The sequence below is a fragment of the Scardinius erythrophthalmus genome (assembly GCF_964197995.2).
Source record: "Scardinius erythrophthalmus genome assembly, chromosome: 1".
Classification (NCBI taxonomy): domain Eukaryota; kingdom Metazoa; phylum Chordata; class Actinopteri; order Cypriniformes; family Leuciscidae; genus Scardinius; species Scardinius erythrophthalmus.
The window spans coordinates 48,291,572-48,316,029 of NC_138221.1; the positions used below are offsets into that span (position 1 = coordinate 48,291,572).

The 24,458-nt window shown below is 41.7% G+C and overlaps 2 protein-coding genes and 1 long non-coding RNA gene across 3 annotated transcripts in view; 2 read left to right on the top strand and 1 right to left on the bottom strand.

Annotated features, from left to right (window-relative positions):
• The window catches only part of abat (4-aminobutyrate aminotransferase), a 29,848-nt gene extending 25,630 nt beyond the window's left edge, over positions 1-4,218 (top strand). Inside the window, exons 13-16 of the mRNA XM_081377718.1 lie at positions 44-211; positions 1,146-1,292; positions 1,559-1,670; positions 2,189-4,218. Of these exons, the coding sequence (XP_081233844.1) occupies positions 44-211; positions 1,146-1,292; positions 1,559-1,670; positions 2,189-2,310 (549 nt within the window). The 3' untranslated portion in view covers positions 2,311-4,218. The remainder of the gene's footprint in view (positions 1-43; positions 212-1,145; positions 1,293-1,558; positions 1,671-2,188) is intronic.
• Positions 3,775-24,439, bottom strand: carhsp1 (calcium regulated heat stable protein 1). Its single transcript, XM_081377734.1, has 4 exons — positions 24,270-24,439; positions 6,436-6,641; positions 5,549-5,671; positions 3,775-4,910 (listed from the first exon to the last, which is right to left on the bottom strand). The coding sequence occupies exons 2-4, from the start codon at positions 6,624-6,626 to the stop codon at positions 4,748-4,750; spliced, it is 477 nt and encodes a 158-aa protein (XP_081233860.1). The 5' UTR covers positions 6,627-6,641; positions 24,270-24,439; the 3' UTR covers positions 3,775-4,747.
• Positions 16,019-16,700, top strand: LOC308694608. Its single transcript, XR_014030625.1, has 2 exons — positions 16,019-16,135; positions 16,382-16,700. It is a non-coding gene; the product is annotated as an uncharacterized lncRNA (long non-coding RNA).
• Positions 24,440-24,458: the final 19 nt, after the last annotated feature.

The window sequence follows — 24,458 nt, forward strand, 5'->3', positions numbered from 1 at the left end:
GAGAGTGAGCTAACAGATGTTTATCTGTGTCTGTATCTTTCAGCATGGCTGTGCTTTCCACGTGGATGAGGTGCAGACAGGTGGAGGAGCAACAGGCAAGTTCTGGGCCCATGAGCATTGGGGTCTGGACGACCCTGCTGATGTTGTTTCCTTCAGCAAGAAGATGCTGACAGGAGGATATTACCACAGGGATGAACTGCAAGCAGACAAAGTAAGGGCTGTCATCGTTTCCCCAAATGTCCCCTCTTGCAAAATCATCAATCCCATTCTTAGTAATTGTTCCCAGTTGGCTGCTTTATCGTTTTTGTTTATAAGTCATTGTTTATGAATGGAGTTATAATGTGTTTTAGTATCAGATGATTGTTCTGTCAGTTTCGCAGTCTGTGTTTGTCTAAATGATTGCGTGTCCTTGGATGAGATTCATAGCTGTATGGAACTGAGCAATCATGCCCCCTACTGTTTCTTTCTGTAAAGTTACCTCCAATGGTGCAGTTTTATCTACATTCTAAGCCACAAAAAAACTTCAATAAATCTACATGTAACCTATATAAACATATAACCTTATATATAACTATGTAACCTATATAAACGTATACTTTTCATAAATACTTTACTTAAAAACTTTAGACATTGAGCAGTGGATCAAAAGAGACATTTAGGGCAAAAACAGTACAAACAGTGCAATGTGAAATAGAAATTGTCCCAAAAAAATGTAAGTGACCAGTGCACATAGGGAGAGATGAGAGTGTTAATTTTTAATAATAATTGTTGTTGTTGTTGTTACTATTATAATTATAACAGTGCAATTTAAATGGTGAAAATAATTTCTTATATTTATTAATAAATGTATTATTATTTCTATAAAATAATAAATAATCTTTTTCATTTTTGGTCTACTTAAAATTGCTTGACACAATTTATCTCTTGTGTTGACGCATTAAAAACAGAATTTGAGGCGGGACATACTGAAGGGTTCATCCCCTTAAAATATCAAATGGCCTTTCCTCGGAGAAAAAACAACAACTTTAACAACTAGAGTATTTTTGCCTATGAATGCCCTCAAAATACCTTTTTGGTTGCATGACGTCTTAAAGAAGACTTGAGTGTAAGAACCATTTAAACTGACATGACTGTATTCACCTCAGCCCTACAGAATCTTCAACACCTGGATGGGAGACCCCTCTAAGAATCTGTTCTTATCAGAGGTGCTTAATGTGATCAGAAGAGAGAACCTTCTGGAAGAGGTGACGCGCTCAGGGAAGGCTCTTTTGCAGGGCCTTTATGCACTGCAGGTACAGCCATCTTCATTTATATCCTTACATGACTGATTCCTCACAGCTCATCACGAAAGGCTTTAAAACTGTTAATGGTTCTATCATGACGTTCATTGCTTATCTGAGGGCCAGCCTCATAACTCCTGCTGCCGGAGAGAAAACCTGAGCCTGTAATCCATTTTGCCAACTTAATGAGTGCTTGTTTTGAAGCTGTGGATATATGATACTGTCCACATCGTGAGCTGTTTATTTGTTTGAATGTCTCGCTGCTTCTCCTCACATAGACCCAGTACCCTCATATCCTGAGTAGAGCCCGTGGCCAGGGTACATTCTGTGCCATAGACGCCTGCGATGATGCCACGCGCAACAGTATCATGATGAAGGCCAGGAACAAAGGTAAGCTGTGGCCCCCTCACCCATCACACACAAGGTTTAAAATGGATGTTTTTTGCTCTTATGACAATTGGATTATTGTATAATTTATTCCTAAATTAGTTATGATGTTTCATCTGTGTGCTCTGAGATGCAGTTCATTTACAATGTTGGGGAAAAAAGCCACAGTTCCTTCACCCCGATTGCAGCAACTTCCATTTTTATTACAGATATTTAGCGCCAATTTCCCTGGAAGTGATGATTTTGTTCTCTTGAATGCATGGGATGGAAACGCTGCTTTATTCGCAAATGTTTTAAGCAATTTTTACAATTTTGCGCAAAAGTTAAATTCGCAATTTTGGATGGAAACATAGCTAATGACAAAGCTCAGGTCATTGTCAGGTAATTATATAATATGCAATTTGCAATAATTATATTAGTAGTATAGTAATAACAAATAGTGTTAATTTTAGACCCTGTCCGCACAAGATGCAGAGGCTTTATGGGATACTATGTTCTAAAACTTCTGTTTATCTCACCAGGTGCGTTTTTGGGTTCCTGTGGCGAAAGGTCCATCCGTTTCCGTCCCTCTCTGATCTTCAAGGAGTACCATGTCCATCAGCTCCTGAACATCCTGAACGACGTTCTGACTGAGCATGAATAGAGTTCTGGCTGCCAGGTCGGCCTTGATTATGAAACATATAGGGTCCAATCCCACTCAAGGGTTTATACCAGCCTGTCACAATTAATTGATCACCGTCTCTCTCTCTTTCCGTCCACTCTCATCCTGTCATTTCTAATTAGGAAGGATAAAAATCTGTTTTCTATCTCTTTTTATTTAGCTGATCTTTTCTTTTTTCTTTTTAAACCAAGGGTGGACAGATTGAAGATCTGAAGCAGAATACAGGAATTATCCCAGTAGTAATGCCTCCAATTCAGGGTCACTCACTCAAATTATATATTTAAGTAAATCTCTCTTGCTGATGTCGCAACTTAGTTTGTGAACTGTAGGGTCATTCAGGACCAGAAAGTTACACAAACAAAAAGTCCTTCCATTGAAAGTTAGTTAAAGCAATATAGAGACCTCAGAGATGGGACAGGGTTTCTTATTGCAATATTTCTTAAAACCCTTTTTATGTCAAAGAGAAAGACTCCAGGTCTAAGCATTTGGAAGTTAACATGAAAAGATGAGTAGTCACTATGTATGACACTAAAAGTACGTGAAGTGGACAGTAGCTACTACTGGCTTTATGAAGATAAAATATAGCTATTTTAATATCTACAAAGAAATGGTTGCACTGGAAATGTCTAGTTTGTAATTTTGCATGATGACAGATTGAATTTACAGAGCACCTGAATATTATGGTCCTCTCTGAATTAAAAGCATGTGTGAAAGACAAGTCGTGGAAGCATTGGACTGATTGCGTCTTGAGCTGGATAGAGTCGATGGAAAGCTGGAAAAAGTGAGAAGCTGCAGAGAACTGTAGAATCTCTATTCCCATTTTAACAGGACGTCTCTTGAGCCAATAACCTTCAAGCAATCAGAAAGCCCCTTTATTGAGGTGTCTGCTTTACTGTATAATTCCTCAATCATAAAGAGACATTGTCTTTGCTGTGATGCAAAGCCTCTGATTTGAATCCCAGTGAGATACGAACAGAATGTTGCCAGCACGAAACATTTAAAGCACAACCTGGTGTGGTAATGTGAGGGCTGATATTTCCTACAGCATTAACAGGATTTCATAATTGACGATGAAAGATGCGTTTGTATTTTCACAGCCAAACTTCTACCTGATCTAACAATAGAAATCCATCAGGAAACATGTTTTAAAAGCACAAGCTTGGGGCTGCTCAGCTTAGCGTCCATCCTCTGCTCAGGTGAACATGATCCCCTCATGTTCCTCATCACAGGCCATGTAAGAAAAGGTATGGATAACGTCTACAAGGTCATCTTCACAAAATGGCCATCACAGCCTGTATACGTTTATCATCTTTGGGGTGATTCTCCTATTCCAGTTGCTCCAAGCTGAAAGAGTGAACATCCCTTCAGCTTGGCGTTTCAATCGTCCTTTCCTTTTTAAATATTTAAACCCCAATATGTACTTCATGTAGTGAGTTTATGCAATGCTCATTGTTGTAAGCTTTATTAGTGAAGACTAACCACGTTTCCATGTTTACAGCTGCATCAGAGTCAAGTTCCTTATTTAACTGACATTTACTTAAGTATAAATATGTATAAAATCACACCGTCTTATTCCTTCGTGATATTGTGTCCCATGTCAGTGTAATGTAGAAATGTTGTTTTGGATGCCTTTAAATGTTCCTTTTAATGTTGTGGACAGGCGGCGGCAGTGACTCGAAATGTAAACGCTGTGTCTGTTTGTACTCGGCAAAGTCAGTATTTAATTGAGAAATGTGTATTATTGATACTCATTAACAATTACAAAAAAAAAAAATGAAAATGGTTTACACTGTTATATGTAGTAAAATTAGATACAAATATTGAGGTAATTTCTACATAACCTTAATGTTGTCTGAGGAAGTTATAAAATAAATCTGACAATTTGAATAATTTTTTATTCTTGCCTGTCTTTGAAGCAAAATGACCAAGAAACACACATGCACATGACAAATGATCAAAACGATATATTTTCACAATAATGTACACATACACAGTGAACATGTTTTTTGTTTTTTTTCAGCGAAAAAAAAAAAAAAAAGGAAATCTACATATTAGATGTAAGGCTTCCTGTTAAGAGTGTGTAATCAGTTCTTAGTTAAGAGTAATCAAATCACTCAGCAATTCACAGATGGTTAATGCAAGTATAACTGACTGGTTCATGCCACATAATTAAACACAAACCAAATAATCAAGATCATTTCAAACAAACTCCCTTCCTGAACCCAAATAAAGAAAAAAAGAAGCAAGATTTTTTTATATATTTTTTTTTCTTGGAGATTTGCTGTCATGTCACACACAGCACTTTAAGGCATTCATTTATGCAGCCCTGTTCCCCCAAACCTCCAGAAAAGAAACAGAAACCCTTTTCGACATCATTATCTAACAGTTCAGATTCAGAGAGCTGCTGTTCTCAAGGACCTCATGATTCAAACACTGCTCCTGACCAGGTCTCATGTTTCGTGCCTGGTGCTAAATGAGTGATGGTCACCTCAACGGCCTGGATCTTTGCATGTTTGGGTGGAATAGAGCAGATCTTGTAGCTCACTTCATCTCCTTCCACAGGCACATATTCACCCTCAATGCTGTTGGAAGAATGGAGATCATCAGCAAAACGTGTGTGTGTGTATGTGTGCTTACTGGATTTAGACAAAGACGCACGTTTAAAAAGTACATCAAATGGAAAACACTATTTCAGATTGGATAAACAAAATGGATCCCATTTTACAAATGATAACTCTTATATAATTATAAATCACTATAGTTTTTAAGTTAACTGACAATGTAATTTTATGTAGTTGAACATTAAACAATCAAGTCTTGAATGTTTGAACAGCGGGCAGATGGCAAGTCTATCCATTTTTCCACTGGACAAACACATTTCATCTGAAAGAAGCCAGTCAAGTGCTCTTATCTCTCACACTCAAGTACTTAACTTAGACCTGACGCCAAAACCTTTCACACACTCCACAAGTTTCTATTCTCAGAAGCCCCTCCCTCATGATCAGTTCAAATACATCTACAAACACACTGGAAGCGCTAACATTTATAAACTTTAATTTGGGCTGCATATTAATGATGATTTGTGTTTGCATCTACTGTACGTCACTGATAATCATGGTGTTGTCGATACATGTGATTTCAGATTTAACTGGGTTTGTGGTGGAATGTGTGTTGGCTTTGACGTAGGACTCAGCTGAAGATGCTTGCCCTGTGAACTCACTCAGATATGTGCACAAAGATGTCACTGCCTCCGTCTGATGGCGTGATGAAACCGTGTCCTTTGGAACGTGAAAAGCACTTGCAGACCCCACTGAAGACCGGGCCCTCAGCTGCACGCGCTTGACTGTCGGGTTTAAAGGGACAAAAATGTTACTCTATACTTATTCAGCAAAAATGCATTAGATAATATAAAAAAAAGATCACCATTTCTATTCATCAACGAATCCTGAAAAAAAAAAATCAGGCAGCACAACTGTTTTCAACATTGATAATTATTATGTTGTGTTATGTACTAATTTTTGTCTTGTGCTGCCTATCTTGACCAGGACTCCCTGGTAGAAGAGATATTGTATCTCAACGAGACCTTCCTGGTTAAATTAAAAAAAATTATTAAAAAAATAATAATGGATGTTTTTTTTGAGCAGCAAATCATCATATTAGAATGATTTCTGAAGGATCATGTGACACTGAAGACTGGAGTAATGATGCTGAAAATTCAGCTTTGCCATCACAGGAACAAATTACCTTTTCAAATAGTTTTTTTATTTCAATACTACTGTTTTTATTTGGTGACCATTAGAGACACCCTTCAAAACGTAATAACAATAATATCAATATTCTTACTAACCCGAAACTTCTGAAAAGTTGTATAAAACAGGGGTGTCCAAACTCAGTCCTGGAGGGCCACTGTCCTGTAGAGTGTAACTCCAACTTGCCTCAAGCTTAATTAGCTTGTTCAGGTGTTTAATTGGGATTGGAGCTGAACTCTGCTGGACAGTGGCCCTCCAGGAGCAGGATTGGACATCCCTAGTAGATGCATACATATGAACATATGAAATGAATGGGTTAAAGCAATGGATGGGTTTTAAGATGTGCTGCTGTACTCACGCTGAGCAGGTGCGGTTGCGGCGGGTGGGCAGGGGACTGGGAATCAGGTAGCCCCTCATGGGGGAGGGCGACCGGTCTCTGTGGCGACATGCGGGCAGACGAAGAGAGCTGGGGGACACCGGAGAGATCGGGGACAGCGGGGACAGAGGAGGGGTGGTGGACTTCACAGGAGATGGCACTTCTGAGGACATGCTGAGGGTGGGACACTGGGAAGGCAGAAAGTGCGAGAAGCTTTACTTTTTAAAACTGAAATGTTCTCTACAAGTATTTCCTTGAAAAGAAACATTACAATTGTCTGCGTGTACGTGAACCGAAAACACAAATAGTGCAAAATAGTGCACCGAGGAGGACAGAGTGACATTCTTGAAAAATGGATTTCTGTGAAGTGTAGGCCTGTGATAGGCTTATATTATGACTAGAGGTGTCGCAATATACAAGTATTGATGATGTAATATAAAAAATAAAAATATCATCATGTTAATCCAGCACAGACGATAGTATCGTAAATAATCAAGCGCCAGCAACTTTCTGGTTGACACTCCAACATGGCGGTACTGCACCTTAACTCTGGTTTTCACCCATCATAAAAAGTACAAAAAGATGACAACGCAGTGTGTAGCTATTATTGCTGCACAAAATTGTGTGATGAAAGGAGGGGATGAAAGCAAAACATATTACCCACACCTGAAAAAAAGTTAACTCACCACTGTGGTCACCACTCACCAGTCTGCAGGAAGTGCCGATCAATAGTTATTTTAGTGCGCATTTGAACAGTTATGGTCAAAAACTCTCTCTCCACATCCCTACACTTGTATTTTGAGTGTGATTCATTGGCCCATAAATAGAACATTATGCAGATAAAAAATACATTATACAGATGGCATTATTTTGTCCAAGATTTATCTAGTTTTTGCGATAGGATGGTTATCGTGAATTGTTTTGGCCATGATAATGGTGTAGTGAAAAAAATATATTGGCTTTTAAAGACATTTTTTGTCATGCTTATTCAATGTATTTACTCACATTTGAATTATTTATATTTGTTTGTTTTTTAGCAAACATTGATATGTAATTATGTGCTATTAATCAGCATATCATGCAAATAAAAGTGACTACAGTACAAATTTGAATCTTGTTAACATTACTTATTGGATCTATATTATTAAAATTACCCAAAATGGTCACATTATTACTATTTGTCTATAATCTCCAGTAGGGATGCGCAATATATCGGCCACCATATCAGTATCAGCCAATATAAGTTCATTTATAAGTTCATAAGTTCAATAAGAAAAGTTGGCGGATTTATTGCAAAGCCGATAAATAATGGATTTTTTTCCTTCAGCTGAGACACTTCAGATGCGCACTGTTCACACTGATGGTTTTGAATTGCTTGAAATATGATTGGAATCACTTCAAAAATGGAAAATACAGTTAAGTGCAACATGTGCAGCACAAGTCTGTCATATACTGTAGGCAACATACAATTATAATGAGAACATAATTATAATTGTGTGCTTGGGACATGGATTTTAATGGTGAGGCTTTTGTTTTTGTAATCAGGCTCTCAAAAATTATATAAAAACTTGGATTTAGATTTATCAGCCAGTATATCGGTTTTCAAATATAAAAAATTATCGGTATCGGCCAAAATTTTGGCGCATTGGCGCATCCCTAATCTCCAGTGTGTTACCAGGCCCATATAAAGCTATCGCTAAGACGATGTGGTGTGATTCATTACTAAACAGATACCCGATACCCTTCCTTATGAGAATTTTCCACTGCTACAAAAATAATGCAATTCCCTGTGATATTGACACAGATCTAAGGTAACTAAATGTCTCTAGTGTACATAGCAGTGGATGTAAGAGCCTGAGGGAACCACTTGACAACCCAACACTGAATGACTCAGATCAGCAATTAGTTACTTTACTATTGAAACATGAGATGTAAAGCCTGTATTTTCTTCTCCTGCCTCTAATGCTATAATATTCTGTATTCAAGCTCCACTGCGTCTCTCACTCCTGTATTCATTTAAAATGCAAGGCATTATGTACAGAAATTATAGATGTTAATTATTCATATAAAATTTGAAACAACTGTGTTTTAAGCCCTTTGACTTTATCGTTGAGTATCCCTGATAATCACCATCACTGAAACACAACCCTCAGCCTCCATTTGCGACAGTAATGTGAATGTTCACTGGTGATGCTGCAGGCCACGTTCAGCCTTTGTTAGCCATATCTGTAATATATTACAAACCTGCTCTGCTGGCAGATCATTTGGCCAGGCCACTAGAGGTTCGTGCAGGACCCGGTTGTGGGATCTGTTAACTAATGCACTGAGCACCAGAGCGCTGCATGTTAACACAAACGGCCTGTGAAGGGTCAAGCATCCAGTAATCACAGTAGGAAATGGCACTGAATGCATAATCGCACGCCCTCCCCCAATGTCATCGCTCTCCCTTGGGCCATTACAGCCCACACAAATTGAGAAAGAAGAGCGGGATGACCACGAAAGATGTTCCTTATGAGCCATAAAGCATATTATGTAATAATTTTGAGCACCGAAGAAGCAGCAAATTGGCTTTCCGGACACTCCCAGGCGGCTCTGCCATGGCAACACTGTACCGACGGCTCCCTCGAGAGATGCCAGATGAGAATGGGCCCCTTTGTACCTTCAGATGGATTACATCACTGCAATTATAGCTTTCTGCTGTCAGACTCAGCATGCCCCATAAACCGAAAACGAGGCCACTGAGTGTTTGAAAACCAGGGCCAATTATACAGCGCTGATTGTGTGCTGAGGTACTGATGCATGGGTGAACGTTTGTTTCAGCTCTCTTTCGTTCCACACACACACATCAGCAGAAATGACACAGGTAGTACATCCCAGCAGGAGGAAGAAACTCTCACAGTATGACCATGATTTCTGGGGGGTATGGTATTTTGAATGGCTTGGTGTAACTCGTAAATACCATAATATATGAATTTGGCAATCATTTATCTAAATGTATAAAACAGAAAGATATTACCATACTTTTAGATTACTACTTTGTAAGAAATTATGAAGCTTCTAGCTATTCATATAAAGCAGTCTCTTTAGTAGTGGTTCTCAACCTTTAAAACTCCAGTGAGTCTCCCATTACCAAAGACAATATTTGAAGACCAACCCCCTGCACAGACTATGATAGTTCCTCTCGCACCCCAGCAGAAATGAAAATAAAGGTGCTAGGGAGAAACAAGGGCTTTTATTACAGTTAAAATAAATTTTAATCTTTTCCTAAATGCATAAAAGGATACAAGTAAAATGCAGAATTTGTTACTTTGAACACAAACCTAAATTTGCCACTGGCTCCACTAAAGCGAGTTATTATTCCCAAAGAGTGAAGAAACAACACAAACAAATTTGCTTGATCTGTTGGCGATTATTGAGGGGATTAATTAACAATGCAAATTATGTACATCAGAGATATACACTCCAATAACTGCACATGTAAAGTTCTTAATTCCTGAGTAAATTGTCATGTCATGTCATGCACTATGCCTTGATTTATTACCTTATATTATTATTAGTAGTAGTATTAGTATTAGTATTAGTATTAGTAATAGTAGAAGTGGCAGTACTTAAAAGTTACAATTTAAAAATGTGTGTGGGTATAAACCTTGATTTTTCGTATTACTATTTTTTATTATATATTTAAAATTAAAATTAAGCTAAAAACATTTAAAAAAAAATCAGATTGGGGAATTTTTTTATGATTTTGAAAGAAGTCTTTTTAGATCAACACGTCTGCATTTATTTGATTAAACTAGAGTAAAACTGTAATATTCCGAAATATTACAATTTCAAATAATTTTCAGCATCATCATTCCACTACTCCACATGATCTGTCAGAAATCATTCTATTATGCTGATTTGCTGCTCAATTAACATTTCTTATTATCAATGAAAATGTGGCATCTTTTTCAGAATTCTTTGATGAAGAGAAAGTTCAAAAGAACAGCATTTATTTTAAATAAAAACATTCAATTTAATGCTTCACACAAAATTAAAAAAACATTGATGCCAAACTTTTAAGCTTATTTATATATTTGCATTTGTTTAGTATGGAACTAGTTGGTAGAAAATGTGTCCATTCCAGAGAGTTCTAACAGCAAACAACAGCTTTTAACTCACGTATTATTAGACAAAGTTCAACAGAGGGAGGAAGATGTGACCTCAGGATGAGCACACGGACCTCTACACTAAAGTCAGCTATAGAATTTGCTGGAATTTCCCATCAACTCCACCTCTGGCAAGAGTTTACTGTTGAAAAGTCTGCTAACGTAGGCAAATAACGCTGTCAGGCCCTAACCAACCACAATAGGACCACTAAGCCGTATTGTGAGCAGAGATCCTAAACCAAGGCAGTATGCAAAATAGCACTATAGAACAGGTCTGTATAGACAAAATGAGATTTCAACCACAAGCTCTGCGCACTCAAAGAAAAACAGGGTTTTTTTCAAGGAAAAAAACATGCAGTGGGGCAGAACGATGTACATTTGCATTGACGTCACCTAACAGGAAACTTGTCATGGCAGCAATGATGAAAGAAGCTGCCCGCAACATCTACAAATAACTTGTTTAGCAAAGTAAGGTCATAAGATTACGTGCGCATTCACGTCACTATCTAGACTAGAGCTTTCAAGCCAAATGTTTAGCACAGTCTTTACATGAAGCACACAAAACATAAGTAAATGAGGCACACAAAGGCAACTCTGTAAACAATTCTGTCTTCAAGTGCACAGAATCTCAATTTACAGCATATTAGAGGCCTTGACAATATTCCCTCCAGGCTTGATGAAGGGATAAACAACCTCCGCATGCAGATTACAAGTGGACTTCACCAGCAGACAGTTATGCACGGTATTTAACAGCTGATTTGCTAATCTGCACCTGATCTAGCAACTGTAATAACAAGCAGCTCTGAAATCAATCTCATCTCTGCCCTTGGTGTGACCGGGATACTCACCAGCAACAGTCTGCTCGGGACGGGTACAAGCACTGCTTGTTCTTCAATGAGGAAGCGCAACCTTGCTTGGTTTGCGTCAACCACATCCCCCTCTTTTGCTTCACCTGGATCCCGTGTACGGAGGGCGGAGCTTCCATGAAGGTGGTGACTAATAAATACGGCAGCGATGGAGAGATAAAGGGAATGCTCTGCATATGGATGGTGAGTTGCTAAGCTACAGAACAGCTGCGGGACATGTCCGGGAGAGGGACAGTCTGTGAAACATGATGGCATGACAAGTCTGGAGGTGGGAATGTTGCGTGGGTGATAATTTGCTGTTTGTTTGCGCTCAAGAGAGCACCTGAAGAGGCCCAGTTTGTAAAGTACACAGGAAGTGAGAAGCACAGCTTTTATTGCCTTTTAACAATCCAATGAATGTACATTTCCAACAAAACATGAGTTAAAGAGATAGACCTAACAAAACTACACCACTTAATGGAATAAAACAACAATGATTATCACACCAGCACAGAAAAAAAAAAAAAACAATCACAGCAACCTCAGCTGCATTTGCCCAATAACATGCCCACTCATGCCCATATTTTCCCAGAGGACAACATGCTAAACGGATATAAACTGACAGATAAATATAATAAAGAGTTTGCATGCATCACAGCCAGCAGCAGATGAAATAATGTGCCAAAAATGACAGTGAGTGACAATGACTAAAACCTCTGCAAGGTCTGGACTCTGGACGCCTACAGCGATTCTCATCTATAGATGTTTCTACACACAGTGACGGCACACTATTGAATTCAGCCCACAGTTTCAGATAGCAAGGACAGCTCTGAGTCAGACCCCTGCTGTTACAACTGCATTAAGTTGCATGAATGAAAGTACAAACAACTTTCTCCAGTGGCATGTTAAACTGAGAGGACATTTGAGCACAATATGGCGCACAATGTGGGGACATACCAACCAATATTGAGAAAAGTAATCAATGGTTTGTTGTCTCTGCCATTCAGGAATGCCTTAATATTTCAATGACAGCAGTAGCAGACAAATGAATTTGACCTGTTAGAGCACAGCAAGCTCAAAACGTTCTCCACTGTTTAGGCACTGAACAAAACGACAAATGATACTTTTTGAAATTATCAAGTACAACTCACTGCCTACAGAGATCATTTTTTAGCTATAATCTATGAAATAAACATATTTACTCCCTGACTGTGCTTAAAAAAATGGTTCACCAAAAATGTAATTTAATTCAAATTTTCCCTTAAATTTCACTAATAATTTAAAGTTAATAGCATTTTTGTCTGTTCCATGATATAAAGAAAATACTTCAACAAGTCATACAGGTTAGTGACATGAGGGTATGAAAACAGTTTTAATTTTTGCATGAACTATTCCCTTAATGGTCTTAAATCTAAATACAAATTCTTTACAGTCAAATTCACTTAATAATTCTTTACATTTATATATAGCAAATTTTCTGGGTACTCAAAGTGCTTTACATAGAAGTGGGGGAATCTCCTCAACCACCACCAATGTGCAGCATCCACCTGGATGATGCGATGGCAGCCATATTGTGCCAGAACGCCCACCACACACCAGCTTATTGGTGGTGACGAAGCCAATCAGTATGTATATATACATATATACACGGGGATGATTAGGAGGCCATAATGGACAGAGGCCAATGGGCAAATTTGGCCAGGATACCGGGGGTTACACCCCTTCTCTTTTTCGAAGGACATCCTGGGATTTTTAATGACCACAGAGAGTCAGGACCTCGGTTTAATGTCTCATCCGAAGGACAGTACACTTTGACGGTATAGAGTGCCCATCACCATACTGGGGTGTTAGGACCCACACAGAACACAGGGTGAGCACCCCTTGCTGGCCTCACTAACACCCTCCTCCAGCAGCAATAGTTTTCCCATGAGGTCTCCCATCCAGGTACTGACCAGCCTCAACCCTGCTTAGCTTCAGTGGGCAACCAGTCTTGGCCTACAGGGTGATATGGCTGCTGGCAAATATTCACTTGCCCCACAAAAACTAAACCACATGTATCCTGATAAAATGACACTGCTGAACTTGTGAAACTGTGGCAAAACCACAAAAACCAACAAGTTGATACAAGTTAAAGGGCCTATATTTTGATTATTTAGAAATGCTCAATACATGAAGAAAAACAGGGATATCTTAGTTTTGCAGGATTCAGAAGGGTGGAGATCATGTTTGGAATGTCAGATTATGACTGGAATAGTTTGGTAACGTATCCAAATTTCCAAATAGCCTTGAGAAAAAGAATAGCAGGAGGAAAAACAGGGAGGCAGGGACCTTCTGTTCAATAAAAGGACCCAACCAGGAAACAGCTAATCAAAACCAGTACGGTAGTTTCCTCTTGCAAGGATGGGTATCCAACAATAGATTTATGATGAAAACAGCTTATGCGTTTATCCCAAAATAGATTTATTTAGTTGCATTTCAGACGCCCTAAAAATAGCATTCAGGTACGTTTCATGCACTTGTTTTGATAGAAGGAAACAACAAAATGCATTTCAAGTTAATTTTTTTGTTCTTCAGACATTCCTCTTTAAAATAAATAAGAATTAGCTCAGCTGAGCTCTATGCATAGTGACCCACATTTGTTTTTGTTTTTAATGAAAATTTGTACACTTTAGTCAATTATATTATGTAACAATTTATTCATGGTGCCACACTGAGATGTCCACATCTCTGAAATTTAACCATACAGGACTTCAAAATCAAGATTCTAAAAGAAGAGTCTTTAATAGTTCATCCAAACTGTCACCATTAGCCTGTAATGCAACAAGGGTTGTTAAAGTCAACAGATTTTACTAATAGACCTAACAATCTCTGTGTAAAAAAAAAAAAAATGCTGCTGCCATCTTTCTTTAACCTCCTCCTCCTCCTCCTCTTTTTTTTTTTTTTACAAAATCATACATTTTAGTTTGGAGGACACAGAATGACCCTATAGTTAGGTTACTGTCGTCCTTGGAATAGAACTACTTCAGAAACATTTATTTTTATGATACAATTATAATATTTATGCAAAAAATAAATAAATAAAATTTACAGTTATAAGACCCTTTAAGACTTGTGTAACCCTTTAAGTCTTTGATATAAGTTGTTTTCAAAACAATGTTTCAAGGATGGCCATTTGGTAGCTTTTCCAGAACCTGCAAATAGCAAATCTGGAAATAGTACATCACAGATCAAGCAGCATCTGATCAGAACAGGGGCCCATACCATGAAGCCGGTTTAGATGGCTAGCCAGGTATGTTTCAGCAGTGTTTTAGCAGTGTTCATCGCCATAGTAACTTACAAACCCCGGCTAACCTGGCCTGGGGCAGGTTATGCTCCAGGTAAGAGGTTGCAAACCGAACTTGGACCAATCAGCTGTGAGCAAAGTGACATGTCTGATGCGATAAAATCACTTCACCTGTTTCTACTCTAAATTAAAGGTCAATACACACAGAAGCAAATCATTTTTAAAGACAAAATCGTCTGGCTTTTAGTAATGCTTATTTAGAATAATAATTTTTTCATGATTTAGATATGTAATTATTATACGCTTAATCGATCACATGTACAATTTTATTTTATCTATTATTACGCACAGTTTAAATGAATAAATATATAAAGGTAATATAAATGCACTTTAGAATCAATAGATAAAACAATAAAATGACTACATGTGAGCTTAAATGTTCAATTCTCTATATACCTTTATCAGTTAACTAACTTCACAACTTTTACTTGCACTGATATAGCAAGACTTTTTCTTTTAGTTGTCCTCTTTCATAGACAGCTATTTTCTTCTTGCTGTGTAAATTTGTTCAAATTCTTCATATTTTTCAATCTCGTAATATTCTGCAGAACAGAAAAATGAATCGCAGTTTCACTCCTTCTCAGCATGTGATTGGCTGTTCACTGCTGATGTCACACCTAAACTCAGGATCAAAGCCTGAGTTGACAGAGGAAGTTGATGATCAGCATCATAGTACCAGCAAAGCCTGGTTGAATTGGTTTGGTTTTGTCAACTCGAAAATAATCCTGTAACCCTGAGTTTGTTCAGCTACCTTCATGGTACCAGGCCCCAGCTTTCATAAACTTCTCTGGTACATAACATCAAAGAAACCGAAGTAGCATGGTACACTGTAAAAAATTATTCTGTGGCTTAGTAAATATTACAGAAATTTTTAACTTTATTAACTTAATAAAATCTCTGTATATCGTTTACTTGATTGTTTGAGTTAAACATACCAAAATAATTGAGTAAAAATCCAACAGTTAATTTTATCTAAAATTTACAGATATATTTAAGTTTTTTTCAATAAAATAATTTAGTATTTGACTAACCAATTATTTCTTTATAATATACTTAATATATATGTGAAATTTCTATCAAAATATTTGAGAATGTTTAATTAAACTGATCTGTTTCAAGAAACAAAAAAATTACTTAATTCAAATCAATATTATTAATATATTTAACACGCTCTTAAAATTGAGTAAGTTTACTCAATTAAAACAATGCCCCCCTCCCCCACCCTCTGACGTGACGAAAACTCGACGGTTGGAGTGAGCGTGGCTGTTTGAACTCTTTCCAGTCTCCAGAACAACAGCTCTCTTCTCAGCGTCGCAGATTTGGTGCATTTTCACTGTGAAATTCAGGTTGGTGTATGTTTTATTTTATCTATAAAATCATTACTGTGCTTTAAATCATATTTAATGCAAAACAACATAGCCTACAGAGGCGTAATTCGACACCTAAACGAGACGAGAGCCGCGTTTGTCTTTTTGCGTGATTGAAACGCTTTGCATAAACACATGACTGACTTTCATAATGATAATGAATATAATTATTATCATTTGGATGATAAAATGTCCTCAGAACTATCACTTTTTGTTTATTGGCAGGTTATGTCAGTCGCTCGCAGTATATTTCGGCTGTGCCTCAGACAGTGACTGTGAGTGAAATGCAAGACGGCGGTATGAAGTTCAAAGTTCACCCGCAGAGCGCGAGTCTGTCTCCGGCACGAGGACCAGCGCAGATTCGGTGGATATTGGATAACAGAGTGGTTGATTACACTTGAATTTGGCTACCTGAATGTTTAAATATTTCATTTTTACTTGTTAAATAAGTTTAAATGCAGGCAATATTGTATACATGAAAAAACAGTCTAAAATGTGCTGTATTGCTGTACTCATTGAAAATAAAGGCCAATGTAATGTATAATGGTGGTTGTCTGGAGTACTATTTTTACAAAGGTTTAGAGAAAATAAAAAAGTTAATATTACTCATTAATAAAAACAGTTAATATTACTCATAAATATTGTTTTTTTAATGTTTAAATGTTAAATTATTTCTACTCAATTTTATTTGTTAATGTACCAGATGCAGTTACTCAGATTTACTTAATTTTTTTACTTGCATTTACTCAATTCATACAGTATATTTCATTGATTTCACAGCTTTAAAATTTACTCAATTTTTTTGAGTGTAAAAATGTTTCACCAATAAAATTGAGTAAATAATAGTTAAACTTTTTACAGTGTAGATAGACTCTAGATGGCTGTTATTAGGATCAGCCCACTTGGTACTGGTTGACTGAGGGTGGTAGTATTGCATAATATGAACATTTATGAAAGGCAAAGGTGGTCACACACATGGGGGGGCTTGCAAAATATGATCTTCGTAAGAAATGTATATGACTTGTATAGTTGAAAAGGTCAAATCCATTTTGTCAAGAGGCTTTGAACTCTAATTTACATATCAATAGTATTTTCTGGCAGATCAAAAGTTCAGGGTGCTTTCTCTAGAAACAATTACCATAATTTGTCATTTCATTACCTCCTTCTTTATGAGCTTAGTCTTGAGTTTGTTCTGCAACAGATTGAGCTAGTCTGTGTAAACAGATGATCAGAAAGCACTCTGCAACTGTCTTTAATTCAAGCTGAGCTTTGGATAACTCTTCAAGTCATCACGCTCTCTATTAACTCGATGGTTGGATTATACAATGAAATATGCCCTTAATTAATGTTGTTTTGTGTGACCAGGTCACATAAAATGGTTACACAAATGGGCACAGAAACACTGGTACCAAAACCTCTGCCTAAATAACCTTGTAATTGTCTAGAGAGGGAGGAGCACAGTGCAGTGTTTTCCAAGACAGTAACAGACTCAGTACATGACCTCTAGTTGTCTTTATGAGGTCCCAACAGGGTATGCTGTCACTGCCCAAAATCCAATATTACAACTTGAGAACTATCAGTTACGTAACAAAGCATGGCCCAATGGTCTAGGTTAAAATGAGTAAATAACACAATGTGTTCTTGGGGTAAAGACAACATTTCTAAGACAAGAAATATTGAAAATGGAAAAATAGTAGACATAAGCCAGGAAATTGTAAGCTCCAATGTAATCAGCCTTTGCCTTGTCCTTGTAGTTTACAGTAAATCATTTTGCAACCTCAAAATAAGATTGATAAACTAAATAACTATCAATGACAGATCATATAAAATATTCAATGATAGTAAACCCAAAAATGAAATTCCAATGTTATTTATGGTGCATAATGCATTCAAGTTTGAATTTATGAGTTGGGAAGAAAACATCAGGTGTAATGATGTAGTGTGTGGAGAACAGAAGTGAAGAGTAAACATCAACAAGATGGATGAAGTTCGCGAATCCTGTCTCCTGTGCTTTATTGGTTATTAACTCCTGACAGACACAAATTTTATTCAATTTATGAAGGTGCTATAAATTGAATTGTTAGATTCTATCACAATTTACAATACTATCGTCTTTTGTACATGCAACTTAGCTGTCAGGGTTTTACAGAGGATGCAGACAAGATGGTAAGGTTAATAGTTTATTTTCAGGGAGTGTGGAGATGCAGACAGATGGTGAGTAACAGAAACACAGAATAACCGTGGATGCTTAGCTGGTTGGTAATGTCCTTGTCTTTCTTTCTCTTTGCAGATGATGTCGGGCTGAAGGCAGAACAGGATGGCAGGCAGGACGGATTGGAGAGGATGAAATGACAGGTAGGAATCCAGGTAAGTGTTCGGAAGTCTGTGGGTCATGTTAAGGTGAACATCGACGAGACCAGACAAGGAGTGAAGGGAGAGTGCTGAATATAAAGGGTGGTTAATGAGGGAGTGCAGGTGATGATGATTGGTGATTGGGTGAGTGAGTGCAGGTGAGCGCCATGGAGGATTCTGGGGAATGAAGTGCACACACAGATGAAGGCTGAAGAACGTGACCGTGACATTACTCCCCCCTCCCGTAAGGCGCGTCCCGCGCCGAAGAAGGCAGCATACGGGAGGGAGGGTGGGCATCCTGGAGTCCGTGACGGGAAGGTGGAGCAGGTTCAGGAGTACGGACTCCAGGATGGTGGCAGGACAGACAGAGGAGGTGATCAGGACGGTGCAGGCTGAGCAGGGAACCAAGGTGAAGCAGACTTATCAGGGGACCATGGTGATACAGGCTGAGCAGGGGACCATGGCGGTAAGGACCTTTCGGGTGGCCATGGCGGTGCGGACCCTTCGGGTGGCCATGGCGGAGAGGACCCTTCGGGTGGCCATGGTGGAGAGGACCCTTCGGGTGGCCACGGCGGTGAGGACCCTTCAGGTGGCCACGGCGGTGAGGACCCTTCAGGTGGCCACGGCGGTGAGGACCCTTCGGGTGGCCATGGCGGAGAAGACCCTTCGGGTGGCCATGGCGGAGAAGACCCTTCGGGTGGCCACGGCGGTGAGGACCCTTCAGGTGGCCACGGCGGTGAGGACCCTTCAGGTGGCCATGGTGGAGAAGACCCTTCGGGTGGCCATGGCGGAGAAGACTGATAGCCCCCCCCCCCAAAATTCCTTTGGGGAAATATCAGGCTTTAACACTGGACTGGAAGAGGCAGGGGGCGAAAGCGGCTCTGGACTGGACAGGACCAGCGGCGAAGAGGGCTCTGAGCTGGGCAGCGATGAGGGCTCTGAGCTGGGCAGCGATGAGGGCTCTGAGCTGGGCAGCGATGAGGGCTCTGAGCTGGGCAGCGATGAGGGCTCTGAGCTGGGCAGCGATGAGGGCTCTGAGCTGGGCAGCGATGAGGGCTCTGAGCTGGGCAGCGATGAGGGCTCTGAGCTGGGCAGCGATGAGGGCTCTGAGCTGGGCAGCGATGAGGGCTCTGAGCTGGGCAGCGATGAGGGCTCTGAGCTGGGCAGCGATGAGGGCTCTGAGCTGGGCAGCGATGAGGGCTCTGAGCTGGGCAGCGATGAGGGCTCTGAGCTGGGCAGCGATGAGGGCTCTGAGCTGGGCAGCGATGAGGGCTCTGAGCTGGGCAGCGATGAGGGCTCTGAGCTGGGCAGCGATGAGGGCTCTGAGCTGGGCAGCGATGAGGGCTCTGAGCTGGGCAGCGATGAGGGCTCTGAGCTGGGCAGCGATGAGGGCTCTGAGCTGGGCAGCGATGAGGGCTCTGTGCTGGGCAGCGATGAGGGCTCTGTGCTGGGCAGCGATGAGGGCTCTGTGCTGGGCAGCGATGAGGGCTCTGTGCTGGGCAGCGATGAGGGCTCTGTGCTGGGCAGCGATGAGGGCTCTGTGCTGGGCAGCGATGAGGGCTCTGTGCTGGGCAGCGATGAGGGCTCTGTGCTGGGCAGCGATGAGGGCTCTGTGCTGGGCAGCGATGAGGGCTCTGTGCTGGGCAGCGATGAGGGCTCTGTGCTGGGCAGCGATGAGGGCTCTGTGCTGGGCAGCGATGAGGGCTCTGTGCTGGGCAGCGATGAGGGCTCTGTGCTGGGCAGGACCAGCTGTGAGGAGGGCTCTGTGCTGGGCAGGACCAGCTGTGAGGAGGGCGTTGAGCTGGACTGGACCAGCTGTGAGGAGGGCGTTGAGCTGGACTGGACCAGCTGTGAGGAGGGCGTTGAGCTGGACTGGACCAGCTGTGAGGAGGGCGTTGAGCTGGACGGGACCAGCTGTGAGGAGGGCGTTGAGCTGGACGGGACCAGCGGCGAAGAGGGCTCTGTGCTGGACGGGACCAGCGATGAGGGCTTTGAGCTGGACGGGACCAGCGATGAGGGCTTTGAGCTGGACGGGACCAGCGATGAGGGCTTTGAGCTGGACGGGACCAGCGATGAGGGCTTTGAGCTGGACGGGACAAGCGATGAGGGCTTTGAGCTGGACGGGACCAGCGATGAGGGCTTTGAGCTGGACGGGACCAGCGATGAGGGCTTTGAGCTGGACGGGACCAGCGATGAGGGCTTTGAGCTGGACGGGACCAGCGATGAGGGCTTTGAGCTGGACGGGACCAGCGATGAGGGCTTTGAGCTGGACGGGACCAGCAATGAGGGCTTTGAGCTGGACGGGACCAGCGATGAAGAGGGATTTGAGCTGGACGGAACCAGCGATGAGGGCTTTGTGCTGGACGGGACCAGCGATGAGGGCTTTGAGCTGGACGGAACCAGCGATGAGGGCTTTGAGCTGGACGGGACCAGCGATGAGGGCTTTGAGCTGGACGGGACCAGCGATGAAGAGGGATTTGAGCTGGACGGAACCAGCGATGAGGGCTTTGTGCTGGACGGGACCAGCGATGAGGGCTTTGAGCTGGACGGGACCAGCGATGAGGGCTTTGAGCTGGACGGGACCAGCGATGAGGGCTTTGAGCTGGACGGGACCAGCGATGAGGGCTTTGAGCTGGACGGGACCAGCGATGAAGAGGGATTTGAGCTGGACGGAACCAGCGATGAGGGCTTTGAAAACTCTGGCTCTGGCTCGGGGAGAATGACGCTCACAGGCTCTGGCGGGCAGGCGACTGGCCCTGGCGGGCAGGCGACTGGCCCTGGCGGGCAGGCGACTGGCCCTGGCGGGCAGGCGACTGGCCCTGGCGGGCAGGCGACTGGCCCTGGCGGGCAGGCGACTGGCTCTGGCTCTGGCGGGCAGGCGACTGGCTCTGGCGGGCAGGCGACTGGCTCTGGCGGGCAGGCGACTGGCTCTGGCTCTGGCGGGCAGGCGACTGGCTCTGGCTCTGGCGGGCAGGCGACTGGCTCTGGCTCTGGCGGGCAGGCGACTGGCTCTGGCTCTGGCGGGCAGGCGACTGGCTCTGGCTCTGGCGGGCAGGCGACTGGCTCTGGCTCTGGCGGGCAGGCGACTGGCTCTGGCTCTGGCGGGCAGGCGACTGGCTCTGGCGGGCAGGCGACTGGCTCTGGCGGGCAGGCGACTGGCTCTGGCGGGCAGGCGACTGGCTCTGGCTCTGGCGGGCAGGCGACTGGCTCTGGCTCTGGCGGGCAGGCGACTGGCTCTGGCTCTGGCGGGCAGGCGACTGGCTCTGGCTCTGGCGGGCAGGCGACTGGCTCTGGCTCTGGCGGGCAGGCGACTGGCTCTGGCTCTGGCGGGCAGGCGACTGGCTCTGGCGGGCAGGCGACTGGCTCTGGCTCTGGCGGGCAGGCGACGCTGTCAGTCACAGGCGCGGCGGGCATGACGCTCATAGACTCAGGGGCGGCGGGCACGACGCCTACTGCCTTGGTCTCGGCAGCTCTGGCGTGAAGTGCGGGCTCGGCTGGACTGGCGTGAAGTGCGGGCCCGCTAGTGCTGGTGACTGAATTCCGGATGATGATGGCTGGAGATGGTGGTTGAGTGGCGATGTCCTCAACCTCACCTACGGTGAACCTTGAGCCACTCAACCACAACACATGATCTAGATACTGGGCAAATGAGCCTGGGATTGCCTCCGCTGGAGCTTGCTGGTACAGATGGTTCTCTTTGCAGATGATGTCGGGCTGAAGGCAGAACAGGATGGCAGGCAGGACGGATTGGAGAGGATGAAATGACAGGTAGGAATCCAGGTAAGTGTTCGGAAGTCTGTGGGTCATGTTAAGGTGAACATCGACGAGACCAGACAAGGAGTGAAGGGAGAGTGCTGAATATAAAGGGTGGTTAATGAGGGAGTGCAGGTGATGATGATTGGTGATTGGGTGAGTGAGTGCAGGTGTGCGCCATGGAGGATTCTGGGAAATGAAGTGCACACACAGATGAAGGCTGATGAACGTGACCGTGACATTAGCTAGTTTAAAAATGCTACTTTCATTAATTAAAAAAACATTACCATCAATACAGATTCTGCATTTATTGTGTGATTATTTACAACTTTTTTGGTGCCATCCTTGTGCATTCAACACGTAATTATAATCTTTCCAACATGACTTGAATGGCCCATTATTCACATTCGTTCCAAAACCTGCATGACTCACCAATTTGGAATTTGTGTTTCAGAGACTTTTATTTTTATTTTTTATTTGTGCGCTAGGCTATATTCCAAGTCATTGTAACAATTCAGAAGAACTGACAAATAGTGCACAAGTTGTATGAGCCACCACTTTGATACTCTTATGTTGCTTTTGCACAGTTTTGTCCTCAAGATGTTAAAGGGGTGGTATAATTCCCTTTTCACAAGATGCAAAATAAGTCTTTGATGTCCCCAGAGTGTGTATGTGAAGTTTTAGCTCAAAATACCCCACATATATTTTTATATAGCACGTTAAAATTGTCACTCTTTGAGGGCGAGCAAAAACGCACCATTTTTGTGTCTGTCCCTTTAAATGCAAATGAGCTGCTGCTCCCGGCACAGGGGGCGGAGCTGCAACAGCTCATGTTCTTTTACCTCACACAGACATGCACTTTTGCAAATTTCTAAAACTTTCAGCCTTTTATGTTCAAACCGGAGTCAAAAATGATGGAGAGACTCGAGAAGAAGTGACAACATGTAGAAACAACAGAACATTTCTGAATGGTACAGCCTACCATTCAGAAATGTGCAGTTTTCTGAAATGTACAGTTTTCTTGAGTTACAGGCATGCAAACCTGAGGCAAAAAAACAACAACAAGAAGTGTTTTTTCGCATTTTTGAACTGTCACTGTTGGCATATAATGAAAAAAAGATTGCTAGTCAACATATTTTACTGATAGGCAATCTCTGTGTAAAAATAAAATAATGATGCTGCCATCTTTCTAAAAATCATTTTTACATCTCAGGTGAAAATTGTAATTTTGACCCCTCTCTACAAAATAGTGATTACTCAGTAAACCTATACAATATTCAACCACCGAACACTGAGACACTTTATTTGAAGCTTTAGATCAAAAGCAGTTTTACATTGTTATTTGTCCTGGTAAAAGAAAACTGAAAAAACACAGCAGATCTGTTTTTCACTGTCATCTGATGTCAACAAGACTTCTGCAATATTGTGTCAATATCTGAGCTTCAGCCAAAGACTTTCAAACAAATGTATCGAAATAATAGTCACAGTCTTGCAACAAAACACCTTCATTACACGTAACACGCATGTTTGTTATACATACTTTCTAGAATCGTGACACGTTTACTAACGTTACTTCGACGAGCTGCTTTAAGACCGCTCCCTTCACCAGCTCAAATAGGCTCTTTATGCATTAATTAAACCACTTTATTTCACTTACTTACTCAAACTTCCAACAAAAGCTCAATATGATACCTTAAGTTATCCCCAAATAAAGAAATAATAAAAATATTCAACGTGTGTAGAATCGAGCCAATGACCGAGCAAAGATGCAACAGATTAAAACCAGAGACGCCTAAGAGAAATGAATCAATGTTTAAACTTAGTTAAACAACATATTCATCGGATTCACTCTGACAGATTTCAAACATGACCATCTCTCGTTGTAATTCATTAATCTCTCGAATAATTCACGAGCACGTACAAGTCGCTTTTTCTTTCACTTTCAAAAAAAAAGTCACTTTGTTGGGATGTAATCTTTCAAAAACAATCACAGCATTAGGCTACTCACCGTTTGCAAATGTGCACGAGCCAAAGAAAACAACCGGAAATTGTTGGAGGCAGTGAATAATGAAAAGCAGCCAGCCACGAAAGAAAGTAGTTGTTGCTGATTGTTTGCTGGTCTACTCGGACTCGGAGTCTGACTGTGAATGGGGGTCCAAGTCTCCAAAGAGGCGTGACTAAACCGATGCCATCCAGA

Coding starts and splice junctions, on each gene's coding strand:
- carhsp1 (XM_081377734.1), bottom strand. CDS start 6,626: ATGTCCTCAGAAGTGCCATCTCCTGTGAAGTCCACCACCCCTCCTCTG. Junction 5,672..6,435: donor CGCAACCGCACCTGCTCAGC/GTGAGTACAGCA, acceptor TAAACCCGACAG/TCAAGCGCGTGCAGCTGAGG. Junction 4,911..5,548: donor ATCTTTGTGCACATATCTGA/GTGAGTTCACAG, acceptor TTCTTCCAACAG/CATTGAGGGTGAATATGTGC.